This window comes from Pan troglodytes, chromosome X (genome assembly GCF_028858775.2).
Source record: "Pan troglodytes isolate AG18354 chromosome X, NHGRI_mPanTro3-v2.0_pri, whole genome shotgun sequence".
Classification (NCBI taxonomy): domain Eukaryota; kingdom Metazoa; phylum Chordata; class Mammalia; order Primates; family Hominidae; genus Pan; species Pan troglodytes.
The window spans coordinates 105,374,243-105,399,934 of NC_072421.2; the positions used below are offsets into that span (position 1 = coordinate 105,374,243).

Below are 25,692 nucleotides of genomic sequence, written 5' to 3' on the forward strand. Positions count from 1 at the left end.
GTATTTCTGTGGGATCGGTGGTGATATCTCCTTTATCATTTTTTATTGCATCTATTTGATTCTTCTCTCTTTTCTTCTTTATTAGTTTTGCTAGTGGTCTATCAATTTTGCTGATCTTTTCAAAAAACCAGCTCCTGGATTCATTGATTTTTTGAAGGGTTTTTTGTGTCTCTATTTCCTTCAGTTCTGCTCTGATCTTAGTTATTTCTTGCCTTCTGCTAGCTTTTGAATGTGTTTGCTCTTGCTTCTCTAGTTCTCTTAATTGTGATGTTAGGGTGTCAATTTCAGATCTTTCCTGCTTTCTCTTGTGGGCATTTAGTGCTATAAACTTCCCTCTACACACTGCTTTGAATGTGTCCCAGAGGTTCTGGTATGTTGTGTCTTTGTTCCCATTGGTTTCAAAGAACATGTTTATTTCTGCTTTCCTTTTGTTACGTACCCAGTAGTCATTCAGGAGCAGGTTGTTCAGTTTCCATGTAGTTGAGCGGTTTTGAGTGAGTTTCTTAATCCTGAGTTCTAGTTAGATTGCACTGTGGTCTGAGAGACAGTTTGTTATAATTTCTGTTCTTTTACATTTGCTGAGGAGTGCTTTACTGTGGTCAATTTTGGAATAGGTGTGGTGTGGTGCTGAAAAGAATGTATATTCTGTTGATTTGGGGTGGAGAGTTCTGTAAATGTCTATTAGGTCTGCTTGGTGCAGAGCTGAGTTCAATTCCTGGATATCCTTGTTAACTTTCTGCCCGTTGATTTGTCTAATGTTGACAATGCGGGGGTGTTAAAGTCTCCCATTATTAATGTGTGGGAGTCTAAGTCTCTTTGTAGGCCTCTAAGGACTTGCTTTATGAATCTGGGTGCTCCTGTATTGGGTGCATATATGTTTAGGATAGTTAGCTCTTCTTGTTGAATTGATCCCTTTACCATTATGTAATGGCCTTGTTTGTCTCTTTTGATCTTTGTTGGTTTAAAGTCTGTTTTATCAGAGGCTAGGATTGCAGCCCCTGCCTTTTTTTGTTTTCCATTTGCTTGGGAGATCTTCCTCCATCCCTTTATTTTGAGCCTATGTGTGTCTCTGCACTTGAGATGGGTTTCCTGAATACTGCACACTGATGGGTCTTGACTCTTTATCCAATTTGCCAGTCTGTGTCTTTTAATTGGAGCATTTAGCCCATTTACATTTAAGGTTAATATTGTTATGTGTGAATTTGATCCTGTCATTATGATGTTAGCTGGTTATTTTGCTCGTTAGTTGATGCAGTTTCTTCCTAGCCTCAATGATCTTTACAATTTGGCATGATTTTGCAGTGGCTGGTACCGGTTATTCCTTTCCATGTTTAGTGCTTCCTTCAGGAGCTCTTTTAGGGCAGGCCTGGTGGTGACACAATCTCTCAGCATTTGCTCATCTGTAAAGGCTTTTATTTCTCCTTCACTTATGAAGCTTAGTTTGGCTGGATATGAAATTCTGGGTTGAAAATTATTTTCTTTAAGAATGTTGAATATTGGCCCCCACTCTCTTCTGGCTTGTAGAGTTTCTGCCGAGAGATCCGCTGTTAGTCTGATGGGCTTCCCTTTGTGGGTAACCCGGCCTTTCTCTCTGGCTGCCCTTTACATTTTTTCCTTCATCTCAACTTTGGTGAATCTGACAATTATGTGTCTTGGAGTTGCTCTTCTTGAGGGTATCTTTGTGGCGTTCTCTGTATTTCCTGAATCTGAATGTTGGCCTGCCTTGCTAGATTGGGGAATTTCTCCTGGATAATATCCTGCAAAGTGTTTTCCAACTTGGTTCCATTCTCCCCGTCACTTTCAGGTACACCAATCAGACGTAGATTTGGTCTTTTCACATAGTCCCATATTTTTTGGAGGCTTCGTTCATTTCTTTTTTTCTTTTTTCTCTAAACTTCTCTTCTCACTTCATTTCATTCATTTCATCTTCCATCACTGACACCCTTTCTTCCAGTTGATCGAATCAGCTACTGAGGCTTGTGCATTCATCACGTAGTTCTTGTGCCATGGTTTTCAGCTCCATCAGGTCCTTTAAGGACTTCTCTGCATTGGTTATTCTAGTTAGCCATTCATCTAATTTTTTTTCAAGGTTTTTAACTTCTTTGCCTTGGATTCGAACTTCCTCCTTTAGCTCGGAGTAGTTTGATCGTCTGAAGCGTTCTTCTCTCAACTCATCAAATTCTTTCTCCATCCAGCTTTGTTCTGTTGCTGGTGAGGAGCTGCGTTCCTTTGGAGGAGGAGAGGTGCTCTGATTTTTAGAGTTTCCAGTTTTTCTGCTCTGTTTTTTCCCTATCTTTGTGGTTTTATCTTCCTTTTGTCTTTGATGATGGTGACGTACAGATGGGGTTTTGGTGTGGATTTCCTTTCTGTTTATTAGTTTTCCTTCTTACAGTGAGGACCCTTAGCTGCAGGCCTGTTGGAGTTTGTGGGAGGTCCACTCCAGACCCTGTTTGCCTGGGTATCAGCAGCAGAGGCTGCAGAACAGTGGATATTGGTGAATCACAAATGTTGCTGCCTGATTGTTCCTCTGGAAGTTTTGTCTCAGAGGAGTACCCGGCCTTGTGAGGTATCAGTCTGCCCCTACTGGGGGGTGCCTCCCAGTTAGGCTACTCGGGGATCAGGGATCCACTTGAAGAGGCAGTCTGTCTGTTCTCAGATCTCCAGCTGTGTGCTGGGAGAACCACTCCTCTCTTCAAAGCTGTCAGACAGGGACATTTAAGTCTGCAGAGTTTTCTGCTGCCTTTTGTTTGGCTATGCCCTGCCCCCAGAGATGGAGTCTACAGAGGCAGGCAGGCTTCCTTGAGCTGCGGTGGGCTCCACCCAGTTCAAGCTTCCCAGCTGCTTTGTTTACCTACTCAAGCCTCGGCAATGGTGGGCGCCCCTCCCCCAGCCTTGCTGCCACCTTGCAGTTTGATCTCAGAGTGCTGTGCTAGCAATTAGCGAGGCTCTGTGGGCTTAGGTCCCTCTGAGCCAGGTGCAGGATATAATCTGGTGTGCCGTTTGCTAAGACCATTGGAAAAGCACAGTGTTAGGGTGGGAGTGACCCAGTTTTCCAGGTGCTGTCTCTCACCCGTTTCTTTGACTAGGAAAGGGAATTCCCTGACCCCTTGAGCTTCCTGGGTGAGGCGATGCCTCGCCCTGCTTCGGCTCACGCTCGGTGCGCTGCACCCACTGTCCTGCACCCTCTTTCTGAGACTCCCCAGTGAGATGAACCCAGTACCTCAGTTGGAAATGCAGAAATCACCCGTCTTCTGCGTCACACACGCTGGGAGCTGTAGACTGGAGCTGTTCCTATTCGGCCATCTTGGCTCCACCCTCCTGTTTGTTTTATACCTTTTTTTTTTTTTTTTTTTTGAGAAAGATTCTCACCTTGTCACCCAGGCTGGAATGCAGTGGCGCAATCTCAGCTCATTGCAACCTCCGCCTCTCAGGTTCAAGTGATTCTCCTGCCTCAGACTCCCGAGCAGCTGAGATTACAGGCATGTGCCACCATGCCTGGCTATTTTTTGTATTTTTAATAAAGATAGGGTTTCACCATGTTGGTCAGGCTGAGCCTAAAACAGACCTCAAGTGATCTGCCCGCCTTAGCCTCCCAAAGTGCTGGGATTACAGGCGTGAACCACTGCACCCAGCCCATCCTAATCAGGGCCTCTGACCCCCTTGGGGTTTTCCCCGTAGAAACCTCTTTGTTTATTTCTTGACTCACAAGGTAGTTGAGACCCCTGGAAATATGTTCTCAAGACCTCTTTGTTGCCCAGTCACAGAGTTCAGCGTTGGTTATTATTCTGAGGCTTCCCTTCCCTCTGATGCTTACAAACAGAATTCCTCTGGTCCTTGTCTTTCAGGCTCTTTCCTGGTACTTCCTATTTCTCTACTCCCTCAGCTTAGAAGCAACATAGGCTCTTCTTCAGCTATTTTCACTCTTCCACTTGGGCCCTTGCTTCTTCTGTTGGGCTGGAATCAGACTGTTTTCTGTCTGCCTGGAATCAGACTTTTTCCCTTTTGTCATCCAGAGTTCCCTGTCTCAGAAAGAATGACCTCTTTCTCATAACAATGCCCTTTTTGACCTTAGCTATGAGAGTTCAAATTTCCCTGGCCCTCCCAGTAGAAATTCCTTGCTCTGTATATATACAGGGAGTATCAGGATGGTGAATCCATCCCTCAGAAACAAATGTCTTGGGAGGAGTGCTTATGTCAGACTTGAGTACAGAGAGTGGCTAAATGCTCCCCACAATCTGATCTGAGACTTAAGAAGGCGGAAACATTCACTGGCTTGCTTTGTTCTTCTCCCTTTCCATAATTCCTTGGTTGTGAAGGCAGTGAAAAGGATGGCCTTGGAAAAAGCCCTAGACTAGAAATCAGGAAACCTGGGTTCTGCTGCTGGCTCTGTCACCCACTAGTCACATGAACTTGGGTGGAACAGCCTGTGCAAACCTCTATTAGACTGCTTGCTCTTCCATGAAGGAATTTCTTGGTTACAGGCTGTTTCCTTGGTTGGACTAGAAGCTTCCTGAAGGTAGCAGCCATGGCCATGCCACAATCATTTTGGAAAATGCAGTTTCTAACTGGTCTCTCTGGCCCATCCTGTTCCCCTCCTATCCATTTTCCACATTGCTGTGGAAATGAACTTGTAAAATGCAAAACCTGTCATGTCACTCCCTACCACAAACCCTTTAATGGTTCCCCCACTGCCTTTAAAACCCGTTATGATCTGGCCCCTATCTACCTCTCTAGCATGGTCTCCCAGACCTTTTTGCTGTCTTCATCTTCTCTGCTGTGAATCTCCCCTTCCTCTAGCTAACTCTCATTCATTCCTTAAAAATATCACATCCTTAGGAAGCCTTCCTTGACCATCTAAGCTCCCCACTTGACAACTGTTGGTTAAATCCCCATCTTATAAGCACCCAAAGATTATCCTTTTTACATGATAAACCTCTTTTGTAGCACTCCTCAAACAGGTAACTGCTCAGTATCTGCTTCCCTGCTCATTATAAGATTCACGAGATGATGGCAGAGGCCTTATCTATCTCGTGTATTGCTAAGTGCTTACTAAAATGCCTAGCACATAATAACAGTAAAATTTGTTCAATGGTAATATGAAATGACCTGTAATGTATCCACATAAATGAGTGTTGACTGCTTCAAGAATTGGGTGTATCCTCCATAGTAAGAGTGATGTCTGTCTATAATCTTTCATGTTCTTACGGCTTTCTGAAAAGCAGTGCTATTATTGAAATATCTCCCATAAACATTATAAAACAGTAAAACAGTTAATGTCCTTTTGATCTTATAATGTAGTATTACACAGATCTTCTCACTTCGTGTAAAAAACACGGTCTTTGTCAGTGCTTCTTTTTACTGCTAGACTATGAAACTATGAATTTTGCTTATTAGCTGAAATATTACTAGAATGTTTTTATTTTGTTACTATCTCAGGTTAACAGTCTATTTGATTCTTTAACCTGACTTGAAAAGGCATGTATATGTCTCATTATTACTTAAAGAAATTGGGTAGCTGATTTGAGAATATACCATTATGTTAACTTTTTAGTTGATTCTATTTTTAACATGAAAATAAACAAGTCAATTTAAAACTTTTAAAAAGAAACGATTAAGTAGATATATTTTATCTTGTTTTTGGAGGAATGTCAATATTGTGAAGCACTTTTCCAAGTCCTTTTAAGCAGAATATGAGTTGACTTATTAATAGTAATATGCTCACTGGGAGACAGTAAGTGGAAAGAAAAGTGATAGACTTGAGTCTGTCTGGCTCTGTTTTATAAGCTGCGTACACTGAACCTCATTTTATTCATCTAAAAAATAGGATGATAGTATGTACTTTGAAGAGTTATTCTGAAAGTTGAAAATAATATAAAGTACTAGCACATCTAATGATGTCCTTTTGCCATCTGTACTTTATATGCTGTTCATTCATTCCAAAAATATTTAAGCGCATTTCTGCATTGGGCCAGGCACTGGCAACATAATGGTGGATGTGGCACCTGTCTTCACAGAACTTACACTCCTTCGATTTTCCATCTGTAGGGGTACTGCTCAGCTCAGCCTTCACCTCCTTTAAGAAGCCATCACCCATGCTCTAAGCCTCACTCCCTGCCTCCCTCATCTGGTTCAGGTGTTCCTCCTCTGTGTCTTCAGGGTAACCTGTGCATACTTTCATCATAGCACTTCTATATACCGATTTGTCTCCCCACCAGACTAAGCTCTCAGGCCGAGTATGGTGTCCTATCCTTTTTTTTTTTTTATACCCAGCACATGGCTTGGTACACGAATAGGTACCGAGAAAGGATATTTGGATAAACATTGCCATCTGGTGGCCAGATGTTGTAAGTACAATCTTTTATGCATCATAAGGGTGAGTAAAGCCCAGGTGAGTAAAACACCTAGGAAAGGCAACTTTTTATTTATTTTAACACAGGGAAAGGAAATATTTCAGAATATGTGGTCTCCTAGAGGTGTTGTTATTCCAACGTCTCTCCAAATCTTTCATAATTCAGAAAACAATATTTAAATGACACAACAGATAAAACTATTTTGAGTGTGCAAAAATAAAATGAAAGAGAAATTTGTCTCATGTAATAAAGAAATGTAACATAGTATACAATACCTTTTTTCATAATACCTTTATTTCAAGGCCTACACACATTCATTCATTCAACAAATATTTACTGAGCCTTTACTGTGTGACAAGCACTATTCTAGGTGTTAGGGATACAGTGAACAAAAAGTGCTTAAACTTAAGGAGCTTACATTCTAATGGGAGGAGACACACAATAAACAAACATATTTTTATTAGGGATTATAAGTATTACGGATAAAAATAAACTAGGTTACAGAGTGGGGTGAGTGTGTGTGTGTGTGTGTGTGTGTGAAAGAGAGAGAGAGAGAGAACGCCAGTTGAGCAAAGGCCTGAAGATGTATTAGAACTTCAGAAAACTACAGAAATGTTGGTTGACCAGGCCTGCCTAAAACATTATGGGACTTCTAGAGAGTTTTCTTTCTTTTTTCTTTTTAAAAATAAGTTTAATCTTACGTAAAAGTTGCTAAAATAATACAGAGAGTTCCCACATACATTTAACTAACCTTCTCCAATGTTAACATCTTACATAACCACACAACTATCAGAACTAGGAAACTGTCATTGGTACAATAATTCTATTGAGCAAACTATAGACCTCATTTGATTTTCACCAGCTTTTGCACGCACTCAACTTTTTGGGGGGGGGGGTGGATAGTTCTATTACTCTTATCACATTTATAGATTCTTGTAATCACCACTGTAATTAGGACATTATTGTTTTATCATCCCCCCAAAACCCATTTGTGCTACTTCTTTATAGGCACATCTGTCCCCCAGCAACCACTGATATGTTCATCATTACTATAATTTTCTCATTTCTAGAATGTTATGTAAATGGAATCATATAGTATGTAAAATACTGTGATTTGCTATGTCACTCATCATAATGGCCCTGAGAGCCATTGAATTTGTTGTGTACATCAATAGTTTTTTATTTTTTATTACTAAGTAGTATTCTACTATGTGAATATTCTACAATTTGTTTATATGTGCCCACGGTGAAGAGCATTTCAGTTGTTTCCAGTTTTTTGTTAATAGAAACAAAGCTGTTATGACCATTCGTGTAAGGTTTTTGTGTGGACATAAATGTTCATATTTCTAGGGTAAATACACAAGGATGAGAGCTAGAGAGTTTTATTTCTTCAGAGGGATTTATAAGCAAGTGCCATGCTTTACAAAACAAGCAGTAGATTGGAAAGAACACTGGATAGGACTCAGAAGATCTGGCTCAAGCCTTGCCCTGTCATTTAGTAGCAATGTGATGCTGGATAAGCCTCTCCCCTCTCTAGGCCCCATATTTCTGTCTCTTAAGTGATGGAGTAGGAATCGATTATTTCTTCAGTCTTTTTAAGATCTAATTACATGGTTCTGACGAGATAGAAAGGAGGTTTCTGCCTCATTTCACAAAAAATTTTATAGCTATGTACATAAAATACCAGATGAAAAACATAGGTTATATCTCCCACCTTTTTCTTCCATGTTCCAAACAGTTACTTGGTGGCTTACACCTGTAATCCTAGCACTTTAGGAGGCCGAAGGTGGATGGATCGCTTGAGGTCAGGTGTTCGAGACCAGCCTGGCCAACATGATGAAACCCATCTCTACTAAAAATACAAAAATTAGCCGGGAATGGTGGCGCATGCCTATAGTCCCAGCTACTCGGCGGGGTTGTGGGGGGTTGGGGGCTGAGGCTGGAGAATCACTTGAACTTGGGAGGTGGAGGTTGAATTGAGCTGAGATCACGCCACTGCACTCCAGCCTGGACAACAGAGCAAGACTCCGTCTAAAAAAATAAAAAATAAACAGTTACTTTTCTTACAAAGAGAATATGGGGGAGACAGTAACTAAGCCTAAGGCTATAAAGGTTTGGTTGTCTGTTCCCTGAGGAGAAAGGACTCCAAAATCAACACAGAATTGCCACATGGCATAATGCCATTCCTAAGGCATGTATATGAAGCAGATTGTCCTCACGCTCTGTCTCCATTATTTTTATTAGTTAGACATAGGGTAAAGTACATACAAAATATATGCGTGTATATATATGTGTGTGAACTGTCTATGCTTTTAAAATATGTTGTATTATGCATTTCTATACAGGTACTTTTTTTTTCAAAAGTCAGGAAGGAAATACACAAAATATTTGCAATGGTTAACTCTAGAGATTGTGATTGTCGTGAGAGGCAACTCTAAAGGAAAAAGAAGTATATGTTTGTGAGCACAGCCTCTCTCTCTCTCACACACACACACACACACACACACGCACGCACACACACAGTGGTTAAAACCATAGACATGAGCCAGACTGCCTGGGTGCAAATCCTGGCTCTGATATTTACTAGTTATATGACCTTGGGCAAGTTACATAACCTCTATGTTTTCTCGGTTTCTTCTGTAGAATGGGAATGGTAATAATAGTACCTACCTTATGGGGTTAATGGGAAAAGTAAACAAGTGAAAATACATGAAGCAATTAGAATAGTGCCTAACATGTGGTTAGCACTATAAAAGTATTAACTCTTATGTACTCCTCCCACAAGCAGATAGAAAACTTTTCTGTCAGTCAATGTCTATCTGAAGGCCTCACGTAGCATGAGTCCCTGAGCCCAATTCACTACGATAGTTATACTTCTAGAAATGGCTTGGCTGCCACCTCCCCATCCACACTACTTTTCTAACTTTAACAGCCAATCTCCCAGCTACCTCTACTCTCCTAATCCCTCACCCCCAACCTGGCCAAAAAAATTACACACTGAAGCTGTAGATTCCTTAACTATGTCTCAGTATTTTTTTTGCTTGCTAAACTGTAGTTACTCCAGTACAGGTGACTAAAAATTCTATTAATAATTTCATTTATTTCTTGCTCCTTTAAGTGACCACCCTCCCTCAAATCTAAAGAAACAGGTATAACCAATTTTTTAAAATCCCTGCTTCATTTAGTCATATTTACGTAAAGCTGGAAGGACCATCTTTGAAATGTTGCAGTGTTTACCTTTAGAAAACAAAAAAGAAGATTGTCTCTTCTTCCTCTTCCTTTTGTACATTTGAAACTTCCTGATATAACAGGGCTATAGTGCTGGTGGTGATCATGATGCTAGTGCTAGTGGTAGTGATGTGTGTGTATGTGTGTGCGTGTGAGAGAGTGTGAGGGTGGGAGGAGAAAGGGAGAAGGATCCTTAAAGTGTGATCTGGGTTAACACTTTAGCTTTGATGCTGCCACAGCAAATGCTATGTCTGTTCATAAACATTGTGTTTTCTTAAATGCATCATTTTAAGAAAGTAATGAATTCTTTGCAGCTCAGTAAGGTGACAAGGCTGTTCATAATAATTTCTTGATAATTCATCAGATGTCCAATTTACCTCTCACTTTTCCTTCTCATCTCCTTTGCACAGAAAGTGACTGCTTATTAAACAAAGCCAAACTCAGCCTCTTTTTTCTGTTATGGAGTCTGAGAAGGTGGGATAGTGATCACCTGAGTGGTCCTGGGCAATAATGGGAAGTGGGAAGTTTGTTGTGTCCCCCTCCCAGTTCTTCATGTACTGTGTCTGCCTTCTCTCTTCACCTTGCTCTCAACTAAGATGTCAATTAACAATTCTTAAGGTGTTACTATAATGCTAAGATCCTGACATTTTTATCCAAGTACTTTCAGAGACTCAAAATGACAGCACAGCTCTCCATAATATATCTCCAACCCTTGTTTCTAGCCTTATTTGCCTCCATTACAAATCTGTCAGGCTGATCTGCTTTAACCAAGCACATTTTCTATTTTTCTGCTTATGCTTTTGCTCATGCTATTCATGTAATTCACTCTGCCTAAACTTGTCTCCCCTTAAGCTCCATTTCTACCTGCCCAAGTCTTGCTCATCCTTGAAGACCAGCTCAGCTATATGAAACTTTATCTAATCCTCTGATTGTCCTTTTCCAAATTTTCTCTTTCCTATGATCTCATACACCTTTAATTGTATTCTATTATATTACTTGTTTTGCTGGTCCTTAAATTATAATTAGTTGTATTCACACTCATAGTCTCTACTAGACTGTAAGTGCCTTGAAGGCAGAAGCTGAGTCATTTTCATCATTATATCCCACTCAGGGAAAACCAGCACTATGCTGGATACATGTGGGATATACTGTGGTATGTGGGAGACACTCAATAAATGTTTGTTGAAATAAAAACTTCCCCAAATGAACTTTAATGCCAAAATTTCACAATATTCTGGTGAAAGGGAGATCTATTTGGGCAGAAGATTTCAGAGAATAAACTAGGCTGGCATTTACTGTGTAGAGTGGAGAGCACTGAGACGGAGAATCCAGTGAGGAATTCCTTGCCATATAATTATTATTATAATTATTGCATTTCACTTGAGTCTGGGTATATGGGATCATCTACTATTTCATATATCTTGTTCCATCTGAACAGGAAATCTCAGTGCCTTCTGAACTCCTGTGCAATGATGCACTATAGGACTGATGGATGTGACTAAGCTGAGGTGAAAGTGGAAGTGGGGAAGTTATCGTGGGAGTGGGTTGGAGGGAAGGCTGATGAACTTTAAACCCAGGAATAAAATAACTATAGAATGAGCAATGGAATATCTCCCCTGCCCCCTCCCCCCCCCCCAAATCCTAACTATCAAATAAGCTCTCTGAAAGAAGCTAAGGGTAAAAAGGTCTAGTCCATTTACATTTCAATACAGAAGAGAAACAATTGCCAAAATAACTTTTTGCAGTTTCTTAAATCTTTGCAACTTATGGCTTTGGTGAACTCCCACCTATTTATTTCCTAGTATTGAACAGTGGTAAAGTCCTTCCATCAGGGGCCTTATGTGTTTGTATTAAGAATAGGTGGAAATTGGGGAAGACTAGGTCTTACTCTACAGTCAATCTTTGGGCTGGGAGGTAATAGGGTAGGATGGGCAGTTGGAAAGAAATATGCAAGTCAAATTTTTGCTGCCTTAAGAAGAAAGTAAAAGAGCAAAGAGCAGAGAAGAGGACCTGGAGACTTACCAGGGAGCCTGTGTTGCCTAGTGTTTAGGACTTGGAAGATTGAGGCTAAGACTCTTAGTCATAAACATCACAAACTGCCTCCCAAAAGTCTTTTTGGGGTGGGTGGATTTATACAAGTAGGTTGCCAAGATTGACCTAATGGTATTTTCAAGGAGGATAGATTTTTTTTCCACAGACATAAAGCCATTTAGACAAAACCACTAACCTAATACAAAGAGTGAATGTCAAATAAAGAGCTAGGGTCTTCCACAAACCAACCAAGCAGACAAGTATGCTTATTAAGGTAACCCAGTTATTTTCAGTTAAGCGTTAATAAGCAAGTGAAATACCTCAATGTATTATGTCTTCAAACAAAGAAAATACCAGGGGCTTTCAAATGTCTTCCAAGCAATTTGAGTTGTTTTATTCACATCACAAAGACCGGTTTTCCCTGAAGTATTTCCTGTTCAGAAAACACTTAAGGACCCTGCTCTTCTGGGGTGCTTCTTGACATGAAAAGATTTTAATGTCATTGCTTTACCTTTAGTTTGGAATTGTGCCTCTTCAGCCAACTTTTCATTCTATTAGTTGTGCCTGGTTTTATCTCCCCTGATGTGACTGTCCAAAAAACATTCCCACCCTAGCTCCCTCATTTCACCTTATATTTTCTCTACAAAATACACTCACTGGAGTATATTTTATAATGCTTGACATTCTTATTTTGATTTTTTTACTGTGCTAAATCAGTCAGTAAATGTTTGTTGTAAGGCTTTGTACCAGTTATAATGGGAGAGACAAAGTAGTGTAAAATCTTCCCTCAAGGAGCTTGCTGTCTAATTGAAGATATGTAAGCAAAAGAGTGCTTCTTATATTTGATATTTCCTTTCTATTTCTGATATTCTCCTTGGGTATGCCCTGTCCACATCACAACAGCCTCCTAAATAGTCCTCAGGTTTACTATTACCCTCCATCAAATCAGTCCCTGTTCATCTTCTTAAACAAGTTCACTGTGGTACTTCTCGCACCACCTTACCTTTCCTCCCCTCAAAAATACTACTTAAAGATACCATATTGCCTAAAAATAAAGTTCAGTCTCATTTGTTTGGCTTGAAATTTCTCTCCTTCACACCTTTTTAATCTAAGTCTTATTCCATCTTGAAGATTTAATTCAAGTTCCATTTCATCCATGCATCTTTCCTTCACTTACCCGCCAAAAGTAATCTTTCCTTTTAATTTCAGTAGATTATAGTCTACATCACCCATTCAGTATTTAATTTATGCTACCTTGATTGGTTTCTTTTATATGTATATGGCTCTTCCCCATCCAGATTGCAAATTTTTTGAGGGCAGGGCCTTAGCATAATGCTTTGCACAGAAAAGATGCTTGATAAGATGTCTGGTAATGAAGACATGATTTTTCCTGGCTTCAGAGTAGAGGAAAGATTATGAGGATGGTGGCAAAGGAAATATTCTGGAGGTAGGGAGATTAATTAACGAGGTTTTTGCAACAACAGTCCTATCACAATAGGTGATAAGGGCTTCAACCTATTGGTTCCTTGGCTCAGATCCTCACTATATTAACGAATAAGGGTAGTCAAGTGAAGCAGTGGGAGTGGAGAAGGAACAAAGAAACCTGTAACTATTTGCGATCTACTGCACTTGGACCAGCCACTGAGGAAATTTAGCATGATTAAAAAGGAAAGGAGGGAAGGACTTTGGGACTGCTGTGAATTTATGTGGGGACAAAGGAGAAGTAGCAGTCAGAGTTTACTGAACCTGAGTAACTGCAATAATGATAGTAGCATTGACACAAAAATAGGAAAATCAGAGGTGGAAGCCAGATCTGGAGAGAAGGTGATAAGTTTGTTTTTAGACTTACTGAGTTTAGGGTAACTTGAGTAACAAAGTGGACATGTCTAATGAGGAGTAAAAGATACCTTTATTCACATTTAATTCAATCCAACAAATAATTACGGAGCATCTACTATGTGCCCATCATGATAGTGGAGATAGATATAGTCACATAAGACACAATTCTTGCCCTCCAGAACTCATGATGGAGTGAGGAAGACAGACTAATATGATAAAATATAGGAAATGGTATAATTGAACTATATATAGAGTATGTGAAAATATAAATAGGGGATCAATTGCTTGTGTCCAAGCAAGTGAGAAAAATCATAGAAGTGATGATCTTTGAAAAGGGCCTTAAAAGATAAGTAGAAATGTGTTCAGTAAACAGATGGGGAAATGACTTTCCAAGTAAAATGACAATCTCGGGCAAAGGCACAGGACATGAAAGTGCATGGCATTCTAGGGGAACAACAAGGAGTCTGAAGTGACTAATGAGAAACGGATGACAGAATAAAGATGGATGATTTGAAAGAGATGATGATTTTCAGAAATTGAAGAAAAGGGTGTTGTTACACTCAACTGGAGAGCAGCATATGTGTAAGGTTAAACGTGTAGTCTCTAGTATTGCACTCTCTCAGCCCAAATCTCATCCCTGCTGCGTACTAACTGTGTAACCTTAAGCAAGTCACTTAATCTCTCTGTGCTTAGTTTTCCTCATCTGTCAAATGTAGATAAAGGTACCTACCTCGGGACTGTTTTGAGGATTGAGAGAGCCAATATATGTAAACTAATTAGAGCAATGCCAGGCATATAGTGTTATGTAAAGGCTAGTCCGAGGATTACATTTTAAGAAACCAGGTACGACATCATTGTGTACTACACCAGTAGCCACCTAAAAAAGAAATTATAAATGGCAATTGTCTAAGTTTCTAGATACTGTAAGCAAGGACCCAGAGAAAACTAAATGAATCTCTTAGTCTCAGATAAAGGAGTTCGTGAGCTGGTGAGATATCTGCCTTGGAAAGGTAGATCCAATTTAGGGAAAGGGTGAGGTGTCTGAGAAAAAAAAGTAGAATGGCTAGAGTGCCATTCAGAGTAAACAGAAGCCCCAATTGTGGCATTGCCCTAGAAAATGGAAAAAAGCAACATAAGATTGTCACTCAGCAACAGACATATTTTATTTCAGTTAAGTAGGAAACAGAAAATTAGCCATCAGTGAGCTTCAAGTATGAGAGAGGGGGTAGTAGGGTCCAGTGACAGGTATTTTGCTCGGGTTGGAGAATATGGAGCAACCCTCTGAAGAGGGATAGCAATTGGAAATGCAGCCCTACCTTGCTAATGAAGCACATCTAGCCCCTTGAGTTTTGATGCTCTCAAGTAACCCATTGTCTGTTCCTCAGCCTTCTAGAGCTCTGCTCGAGTGATCCTTGAATAGACTCTTGGAATGCTTGTGCTTCCCTGTATGACTGCTCTGTGTGCTGCTGAAATGGAACTGAACCTCGCCCGCCCACCCAGCCAGCCCAGGGGTTTCACTTGACAGAACTCGGTTTGAATTCTGGTTTTACCACTTACTAGTTGTGTGATTTTTGAGCAAGTCACTAAAATTCTCTACGCCTCAGTTTCCCCGTATGTGAAATGGGAATAAACATGGTTCCTATATTTTAAAATTGTTATGATAATTACATGAAATAATTTACCTATGAAGTGCTTGGCAAGTTAAGTACTAAAAAGATGTTAGTTCTTTTCTCCTTCCTTTCCTGTTATACTTGGGCAGCCCCAAAATCCCCTGCTCTCATTTTAGCCCCTCCTGGGGGCTCTGTACCATCTAGTGTCAATAATAATAGAGATGAGGAGAAGGAGAAATCAATCCATGGAAAGAAAATGCAGAATGGTAGTTTTTTTTTTCCAACCCTGACTTTGCAGTAAAGATGTTTTGATGTAGCCAGTATCCCAAAATAGGAAAGGTATTCAGATACTGGACAGCCCAAGGTGAGAAATACCCACTAAAACACGACAACTATCTGAAAAATATATACACATGAATATATGTTTAATGATATATTTAATGTGAAAAATTAGAAGGGAACAAGGAAAACTGAAAACATTTTTGTTAGCACAATATATTGTTGTAATGTTATCTTAATATTGTGCCTGTGGAGGAGGATACTCTTTTCTTGACATACATAAATCTCCTTACCCTCTTTCCAAAAGAACAGCAGGAGGAAAGGGTACTGGAGTAAAGGGAATTGTTCAATGGGAATAACATGCCCCCATCTCATCTGTCCTTCTGCCCAGCCTTCCATTAACCATCATGATCTACCAGAGGCCTGGAGAGCTTCCTAACTGTGGTGCTTCAATGCCCTTGCATCATTAATATCATCATCTCTACCCTTCTTCTAGGAGTGGATCTTATGAGGGAGGTATGGAAGAAGTTGTGCATGCTTAGCTGTCAGTCCGAACCTTTTAGAGCCAGCAGGGGACAAAGGCAACAATCACTGTGTAATACTCTGAAATTTCTTGGCAGGTGAATACTGCTATGCATGAGGCAAAACTTATGGAAGAATGTGACGAGTTGGTAGAGATCATCCAGCAGAGGAAGCAAATGATTGCTGTCAAAATCAAAGAGACAAAGGTAAAGCGCAGCACTTCAGTGAATCCAAGGAAGGGTTGACTTTACAAATATCAAAGTTTGATCCAGAGGATTCCGGTTTGATCATGAAATCAAGAAGAAATGAGATTATAGGGGGAGAGGCAAAGAAGTGATGTTTGGCCTACTGCTCTGAATCCAGTAAAAATGATGGCCATTCTGGGGTGTTAGAAACGTTCTATATCTTGACCTGGTTTACGTGGGTGTATGTGTAGGCAAAAGTTCATTGAGCTGTACACTTAGGATTTGGGTGCTTTACTGTTGTATGTTATAACTCAATGAAAAGGAAAAAAGTAATGGTAGAAATGTGAGTCAGGATTATGGACCATGAATTCCAGGATGAGGACTCTGGGCTTAATCTGAAAAGTGTTGGGCAGCCATTCTCGTTTCTTAGGAAGGGAGAAAGACGGATTGATATGGCAGAGGTATGCACGGTAGATCAGAATGGGATGATACCAAAGTCAGGGTAGCAAGTTATGAGACTTATGGAATGATGCTTTGTAAGAATTGATAAAGACCTAAACCAGAGTAGTGGCAGCACAAATGGGAGGGAAGAACACAACAGGCATTGCTAGAAAGGAAATGATAGGAAACATTGAACTTTTGAATATAAAAGACAAATGAGAGAGAGGGAAGACTCAGTGAAGACATTCAGGTTTCTAGCCTGGGAACTGAAGAATCATGATCATAAGCGTCAAGTGTGAGCCTCCATACAGCTATATGGTTTTAGGCTTGTTGGCTTGCTCGTCAGTGTTAGTGGTTATAAGTTCATGCTGTGTGTATAATGTGAGATGTTTTGAGAGGCTAGAGTGATCACTAATAATTTGTGCCATGCTGAGTGGTTATAGCTTATCCAGGAAACTAAAGTTTCCAAGAATACAGATTTGTGAACACACAGGTATGCATAAAGACACTTAGAGAAATATGTACAAAGAACTGTAGATACTCATAAAGAAAAATATGGTGCTTTTTAGTAAACATATATGTGAAAAATATATTGACAACAAAATGTAAACAAACAAAAATGTAAACAATTATAATCTCTGGGTGGTAGTGTTTCTTTTATACTTTTTATTTTCTGAATTTTCTATAATGGGCATGCATTGATTTATAACCAGAAAAATTAGTGTTACTAATCACAGAGACAAAGGTAAAGCGCTTACTAATACACAGAGGAGGTAGATAACCGAGAGTATATGACTGTGTTGCAGCCTAAGTATGCAAGCAGTAGATAAGAGAAGGAGGGGTTGGCACAAGAGACACAGTGGGTAGGGTGAGAAGGTGAGTGGTTAGTACAGGGACCATGGAATATTAATAAACCTTATTTTTAGAATCACTGCAGCATGCCTCCTTCATGTTGTTTTTTATTGTTTTTAATTAAGCACTGCATGTTTTATCTTATTTTTTTCTTTTACTAATTCCTTAAAGGTTATGAAACTGAGAAAGTTGGCACAGCAGGTTGCTAATTGCCGCCAGTGTCTTGAACGGTCAACAGTCCTCATCAACCAAGCTGAGCATATCCTGAAAGAAAATGACCAGGCACGGTTTCTACAGTCTGCAAAAAATATTGCTGAGAGGTCAGTTCCTTATATTCTTTGGAAATGCCTGCTCTTGTGAAAAGAGGCCAATTTAAAGTCACTTAAAGTTCAGGCATGTATCTAACAGCTGCCACCTGAAGATTTTACCAGTTAAGTAGCTATTGAGCCTCAGTGGTAAATTACCCTTTGGATTTCTGGACCCTTGTCTCTGTCTCTGCAGCCTATCAGCTCTTTTAAGGCACAGTCAAGTACCAGCCGTAGCTATTGCCATAGCTCCTTGCTGCTCACTCAGCGCATGAGTTTTCTATGATGGTGTTGGTATAAGGGTAGAGAAACTTTTAGCTATATTGATAGGTGTGTGCTCTTCTCAGTCTGCATGCAGTTTCTATTGCTTTCATTTAGTTATTCTGCACATAAATCCTTTATGGCAGTAATTTTTAGGCCTTTATTTAATCACTCACCCCTTTCTAAATTAGATGAGAGTCATGAACCTTCTTCCAGAGGAAAAACAATGCATTTAATAAATATACACAGATAATTTTCTATACTATTTCAGAGGACTTGCAGATCCTTAGAAGCCCATCCATAGACCACTGGCAAAAAAACCAGGGTCTAAAGTGAAACATTGTTCAGTATAGTCACCAAGACTTCAAGGGGCTGCAGAGGCTCATAAGGCCAGATTTGACCTCCATATATCTCCTTCTCATTCATTGAAGACCTTGGCTCCAGGCTCACAGTGTTCCTCCCATTGCCTCTGCCATCATTTTGGGTGACTTCAGCAACAACCACATGGCTGACTCATCTAATGCTTTAGCCATCTAGCTTCTTTAACATCCCCTCCAACAGTGACTCTCACCTCAGAGCTCCATCTCATCCACCCATTTTCATGGACCACATGCTGAATGAACTTCACCATCACTCAGAATTGCACTGAAATCATAACTTAAAACACGCCAGTTTTTAACTATAACCTCTACTTAACAACTCTTTTTTCTTATTTTTGTTTTGTTTTGTTTGAGACAGAGTCTCACTCTGTTGCCCAGGCTGGAGTACAGTGGTGTGATCTTGGCTCACTGCATCCTCTGCCTCCCAGGTTCAAAGGATTCTCCTGACTTAGCCTCCCAAGTAGCTGGGATTATAGGCATGCACCACCATGCCTGGCTAATTTTTGTATTTTTAGTAGAGATGGGGTTTCGCCATTTTGGCCAGGCTGGTTTCAAATTCCTGGCCTCAAGTAATATGCCCGCCTCAGCCTCCCAAACTGTTGGGATTACAGGCGTGAGCCACTGCCCTCGGCCAACAATTCTTTTTTTCTTCAAATACGTGTATACTTCAACTTTGTTGAGACTGCTAAGGCCTGACTCCTATACTTTCTTCCGACCTACCAGCTATTTCCTGTCTTCGCTTCTTTCTTTAGCCTATTTAGGATCTGTGATTTCTCACTTCAGATACTCTCTTTTCAATATTCTCAATCCCCTTGCCCCATTGTCCTTTTAACATACCAACCTGATAAAGTCCTAACCCTGAATCAGTCCCACTTTTTCCATTCCTATATTTGAGTTGCAGCAACCTACTGGAGAAAATCACATAACCAAAGAGGTTGGTACTACTGCATCACAAATGTATAGCTTCTAAACCTCACCTGGGCCTTCAGTGCTAACCTGAAATCCTTCTGCATTGCTTTGGTCAGCTTTCTTTTTAACTTGTCATCATAATGGCTATCTCAAATCTTTTGTACTTATCTCAGAATTCCAACTCTGCCACTTTTCTGCTTATGCTCAGTAAATGCCCTCTTATTTTACAAAGAACAGTAAGTGTGAAATAGCGAATTCAACTTCTCATATCAAACTTCTGAACACACTTAGGTCCACATCCATTAACTTCTGCCTTCCTTCTGATTAAAATGGAAGAGATGTCTCTTCATTTGTGCTTTGGCCAAATACACTCTTTTTTCCATAGCTTCAATTTATCCCTCTCTATAGTTGACTTCACATCCATTTTTAACCCACTCATGTCTTTCCTACCTAAAACCAACCAAACAAAAAAACCCCATGACTTTCCTCTACTTCATGTCCCCTCCAATTATCACCTGTCCCTCTCCTTCCCTGCACAGCAAACTTCGCGAAAGACTTTACATTTCTTCACCCCTAATTTACTCTTCTGAAATATTTAAAATGTATTTATATCCAAGTAATACCTTGTGCATAGTTAGAAAGTAAAATATTACTATAAGTCATATTGCAAGAAATAGCAATCTCCTCATTCTCAATGTCTGCTCTCTGATAATACTATTATCAATAGAGTTCTTACTTTGTACTGGGCATTATTTTAAGCCTTCATAAGTATTAACTCACTTAATCCTCAAAAAAACTTTATGAGGTAGATACTACTTTCATCCCCATTTTATAAATGAGAGAACGATGTTCAGAGAGGTTAAATAACTTGCTTACAATTGTCCAACTAGTAAGGGGCACAGGCAAGATTCAAATTTAGGGAGTCTAGTGCCACAGTCTACACTTTTACAACAAAGCCAAGCAATTTCAGCTCTATCAGGTGTTTTTATTGGCATGACCTTACATTTCTAAATAACATCCTTACATTGGTAGTTTTAATTTTTTTCAACTTTAGACAGTATCAATTAACTTCTGCAAATTTGGACTTTTTTTCTGCCACTACTTCTACAAATATTTTTATGCCACTTCCTTCCTCTCTATTGGGGATTCCAATTACATGTATATTTGGCTGTCTGAAATTGTCCTATAGCTTACCAATGCTCTATTTTTGTTTTGCAGTCTTTTTATTTTTTTGCCATTGTGAAAACACATGCAAGTGTGTTTCATTTTGGATAGCTTCTATTGATATATCTTCAAGTTCACTAGCCTTTTCTTCTGTGATACCTAATCTGCTGTTAACCCCTCCAGTGTATTTTTTATCTTAGATATTATAGCTTTCATCTCTAGTTTGATTTGGGTCTTTTAAAAAATGTCTTCCATATCTCAAGATATTCAGGCTGGGTGTGGTGGCTCACACCTTTAATCACAGCACTCTGGGAGGCTGAGGTTGGAAGATCACTTGAGACCAGCCTGGGCAACATAGCGAGATTCCATCTAAAAAAAAAAAAAAAAAAAAAAAAAAGCCTGCATCTGGTGACATGTGCCTGTAGTCCTAGCTACTTGGGAGGCTGAAGCAAGAGGATCTTCTGAGCCCAGGAGTTCAAGGGTACAGTGGGTCACGATGCTGCCACTGCACTCCAGCCTGGGCAACAGGACAATGTCTTGTCTCTGAAAACAAAAAAAGATATTTAGCCTTTCCTCTAGCTTTCTGAACATATGGAATACAGTTAAAATAATTGCTTTTATGTCCTTGCTTGCTAATTCTAATACCTGTGTCATATCTGGGTCCGTTTCAATTGGTTGCCTTTTCTTCTCATTATGGATTGTATTTTCTTGATTTTTTGCCTATCAGGTAATTTTTTACTGGATGTCAGACTTGTTAATTTTCTCTTTCGGGATGCTGTATATTTTTGTATTCCTATAAATATTCTTAAACTTTGTTCTGAGACACAGTTAAGTTACTTGAAAACAGCTTGATCCTTTCAAGTCTTGGTTTTCAGATTTGATAGGTGAGATCAGAGCAATGTTTAGTCTGGAGACAATTTTTCCCCACTACTGAGGCAAAACCCTTCTGAGTACTCTATTCCAGTGTCCTGTGAGTCATGAGATTTTCCAGTTTAGCTGGTAGGAACAGACACTATTGCTAGACCTATGTGAGTACCAGGGATTGTTCCCTCTTATCTTTTTGGGTGGCTCTTTCCCCAGCATTATGCAGTTTCCTCGCATGCATTTGTTGATCAGTATTCTGTTGACTACTAGAGGGAAACTCTGAAGGTCTCTAGAATTCTCTCTGCAGCTTTTTCCTCTCTGGTACTATGTCCTGTGAACTCCAGCCAACTTCGTCCACTTGGATTCTCAGCTCTGTCTCCTTAATTTTAGGGAACTCATTGGGCTCTGCCTGGATTCCCCTTCCTGTACCACTTGATTCCCTTAAGCTTTTCAAACAAACGCTCCTGTAGTTTCTTAAGAAAGAGTACATGGGAAGTAAATTTTCAAGAACTTTTTGCCTAAAAATATTTCAAGTTAATTTTCACACTTGATAGGTTGGAAATAAATTTTGAAGGCATGACTTCATTGTCTCCTGGCTTCCATTATTGTGTTGAGAAGTTCACTGCCGTTTTGAATCCAGATCTTTTGAATATAACCTATGTTTTAAAATCCAGAAGCTTAAACAAAAGTTAATATTACTTTTAATTGACAAATCATAGTTGTATACATTAATGGGTTGCAATGTGATGTTTTGATATATGCATACAATGTGGAATGACTAATCGAAGCCAATTAACATATCCATTACCTCACCATTTTTTGTGGTCAGCCATTGAGATTTACTCTTTTAGCTATTTTGAAACATACAATATGTTATTATTGATTATATTCACACTGCTGCACAACAGATCTCAGAAACTTATTCCTCCTGTCTAACTGAAACTTTATACCCTTTGTCCAACAACTCCCCATTCCCTCCTCCTCATACCAGCCTCTGGTAACCACCATTCTACTCTCTATTTCTATGAGTTTGATTTTTTCAGATTCCACCTATGTGCGAAATCATATGGTATTTGTCTTTCTGTGCCTGGCTTATTTTACTTAGCATACATCCTCCAGGTTCATTTATGCTGTCAAGGATAACAGGATTTCCTCCAACTTTAGTGGCTGAAAGGTATTACATTATGTATCTATACCACATTTTCTTTATCCATTCATCCATTGATAGAAACTTAGGTAGATTCCATATCTTGGCTATTCTGAATAATGCTTCAGTGAACATGGGAATGCAGATATTTCTTTGACATATTGATTTCAACTTCTTTGGATATATACTGACTAGTGGGATTGCTGGATCCTACAGTAGTTCTATTTTTAGTTTTTTGAGGAACCTCCATACTGTTTTTTATAATGGCTGTACTAATTTATATTCCCACCAACAATGTATAAGGGTTCCCTTTTCTCTACATCCTCGCCAGCACTTATCCTTCCTCTTTTTAATAATAGCCATTACGATCTAGAAGTTTTAAAGATCTTATCTTTAACCCAGTTTTTCTGAAATTTCATCAAGATTTGCCTCTGTTATAGATTTTCCTTTCCTTTCCTTTCCTTTCCTTTCCTTTCCTTCTCTCTCTCTTTCTCCCTCTCTCTCTCTTTCCTTCTTTCTTTCTTCTTGTTCTGTTGCCCAGGCTGGAGTGCAGTGGCACGATCTCAGCTCACTGCAATCTCCGCCTCCCAGATTCAAGTGATTCTTCTGCCTCAGCCTCCCTGGTAGCTGGGACTACAGGCTCACGCCATTACGCCCGGCTAATTTTGGTATTTTTAGTAGAGATGAGGTTTCACCATGTTGGCCAGGGTGGTCTCGATCTCCTGATCTCCAGTGATCTGCCCACCTTGGCCTCCCAAAGTGCTGAGATTACAGGTGTGAGCCACCGTGCCTGGCGCGTTGTGGACTTTTTGTCATTCATTTTTCCTGGGCACTCAGTGAATCTTTCTAATCTAAAGACTGGTGACCTCTAGCTCTGGGAAATGTTCTTGTATTATTTGCTAATAATTTCCTCCCCTTTATTCTTTCTCTTCTTTGTTTATGGGACTTTGATTAGTGAACTGTTGGACATCCTAGACTTTTTTTCTCTAATTTTATCTTTTCCATTTTCCATGACTTTGTCTTCTTATTTTACTAAGATACTTCCTTAATTTTTCATTAAATCCTTCTATTGAAATTTTAATTTCAGCATTCCTAATTTTATTCACAAGAGCTCATCCTTCACCTTGTTTCTTTTTTAGCATTCTGTTTTTGCTTTGTGGATACGAACTATTTGGTTTTCTTCTTGAGAATATTATCATTTTTAAAAGTTTGCTTCTAAACCCTGCATTGTCTGGGTTTCCTCCCAGTTCCTTTTCTCTGTTAGTTTAAATTGCTGTCTTTTCCTAAATATCTGGAAAACTACTGGCTGTGTGTTTGAGTTTAAGCACTAAAAGATGACTGGAAACTCTGAGTGGATGGGAATAATTTATGGGTTGGTGAACTTTGCTATAGGATTATAAGGCGGAATGCCGGCTTTTTATTGATGGACTCCCAAGTGTCAGTTCTGTAGGTCTTTTCTCTTGGGTCAGTTTCCCTTGGATGAAATCCTCCAATCTCCTGCTTTTGATTGGAGGGGCAGTGGTGTGGAAGGTATAAGCCTGGCTGCCAGCATTCTGGGAGCCAAGGAGGGAAAAGGAGCTGAGAGTTTTAAGACTGCTTTTAGTATAATGTCAAAGATCAGCAGAAAGTAAAACTCACATATCCTGCCAGAATGAGGGAAGGGTAGTCTCTGGTTTAGTGTGCATGGATCTGTGGATCTAGTTGTTCCTCATGCAAACTTTCAACTTTCTGTGGCACTAAATCAACTTGATGTTGTTGGCTTCCTGATCTAGCTTTCTCTGGTCTGTTATTGGTTACCACACATTCATCCCTTTCTAGCTTCCAAACATTTGTTGACAATCTTTTACTTGTTGGCATCTCTTTTCCATTCTCTTTGTCTTTGTGGGTTTATGACATTTCATTCTTTGACTGTTATTTCAGTGAGATTTCATGAAAGCAAAAATAAAACATATATTCAAACCACTGTATTTAATAATCTCTGCTCTCCAACCCTCTGAAATGTTTTGTCCCACTACCACACCATTGAAAGTATTCTTTTCAAGGTCATCAAATGAATACCTTGTTGCTGAATATAATAGACACCCCTTTGTTTCATCTTACTTGATCTCTCAGTAGCATTTGTCCTCCTGAACATTTTTACTTGAAATTTCTCTGCCCTTACCTTCCATGAACACTCCTGGTTTTCTTCCTACTTTGTTGTTTTTGTTTTGTTTTGCCTTTGGGAGCAATGTTTCCTTGGCCTATTCCTTTAATGCTATTGTTCTTTGTGATTGTGTCTTAGGTTATTCTCTTCTCTCATTACACGTTCTCCTTGTTGCAAACTCATTGGTTCCTAGGGCTTCAATTACCATCTAGATGGTTATGATTCCCAACTCTTTATCTGAATCTTCTTTTCATAGGCTCAGGTATAACCTGAGGTGTAGGTGGAATAGATGACTATCTATGTAGTATGACTTGAGAATCATCTACTCACCTTCAATACTGGTCTCCCACAGGGTCTGAAATTTTCCCCCACCATTATGCATTGTATTGTGTTAAGCCACCATGACTTCAGTTAAAATGAAATTTTAGCTGGGAGAGATATGCCTTTCCCCTTACAAATGACACCTTATATTATGTGCAATAGAAACCAAGGCCTTGAGAGACTGCAACAAGATCGCTAATGTTGTGTTTTGCTTAAATAAAAAAACACAGACAGTCAGATACACACACACACACACCCCACCATGTCACTTTTAACCCATTCTTAACCTTTTGTCCATCATTAACATTTAGGAATATGGTATTCTAATATTTCTATTTAGATATATTTCACAAACATGATATGCTATATATACTATATTATACTCTACATTTGAAACAATGTATCACAAACTTTTCTCTATATCATTGGATATTATAAAACCTTATTTCCAATTGCTTCATGTTATTTTATCTTTTGATGTATAGTACATTACTTAACTCAGTCTCCACTGTTAGACAATCAGGCTACATGTGGTGTGTTGAGTGCCCTTGTAGTTCTATCTTTGCATACATCTCAATTATTTCCATAATAAAAATTTTATGAAATAGAACTGTGGTGTCAAAGAAGACTTATATTTTAAGCTATTTTGAAATTTAATGCTAATTTGGCCTTCAAAATATGTATCAATTTCAATCCTAATACAAATATGTAGGCATTATTGACTATAGGCATAAAAGCTCCTATGCTGTCATTTGTTTGTAATTTAAACGCTATCTCATTTTAATTTACATTTCTTTGATTTCTCATAAAGGTGGACTTTTTAAATATATTTATTGGCCATTTGTTTGCTTTGACTTTGTT

General features: G+C 39.4%; 2 protein-coding genes across 5 annotated transcripts in view; one reads left to right on the forward strand and one right to left on the reverse strand.

Moving 5' to 3' along the window:
• MID2 (midline 2) overlaps positions 1-25,692 on the forward strand; it is a 108,223-nt gene that overhangs the window by 64,577 nt on the left and 17,954 nt on the right. For all 4 annotated transcript variants that reach the window (XM_016942892.4, XM_054676879.1, XM_016942890.3 and 1 more), the window contains exons 4-5: positions 15,958-16,065; positions 17,509-17,657. In XM_016942892.4, coding sequence (XP_016798381.1) covers positions 15,958-16,065; positions 17,509-17,657 — 257 coding nt within the window. The remainder of the gene's footprint in view (positions 1-15,957; positions 16,066-17,508; positions 17,658-25,692) is intronic.
• Positions 6,633-25,692, reverse strand: part of LOC107972647 (uncharacterized) — a 70,783-nt gene continuing 51,723 nt past the window's right edge. The window contains exon 6 of the mRNA XM_054676491.2: positions 6,633-8,381. The gene's annotated coding sequence lies outside the window, so the exon portion shown is untranslated. The remainder of the gene's footprint in view (positions 8,382-25,692) is intronic.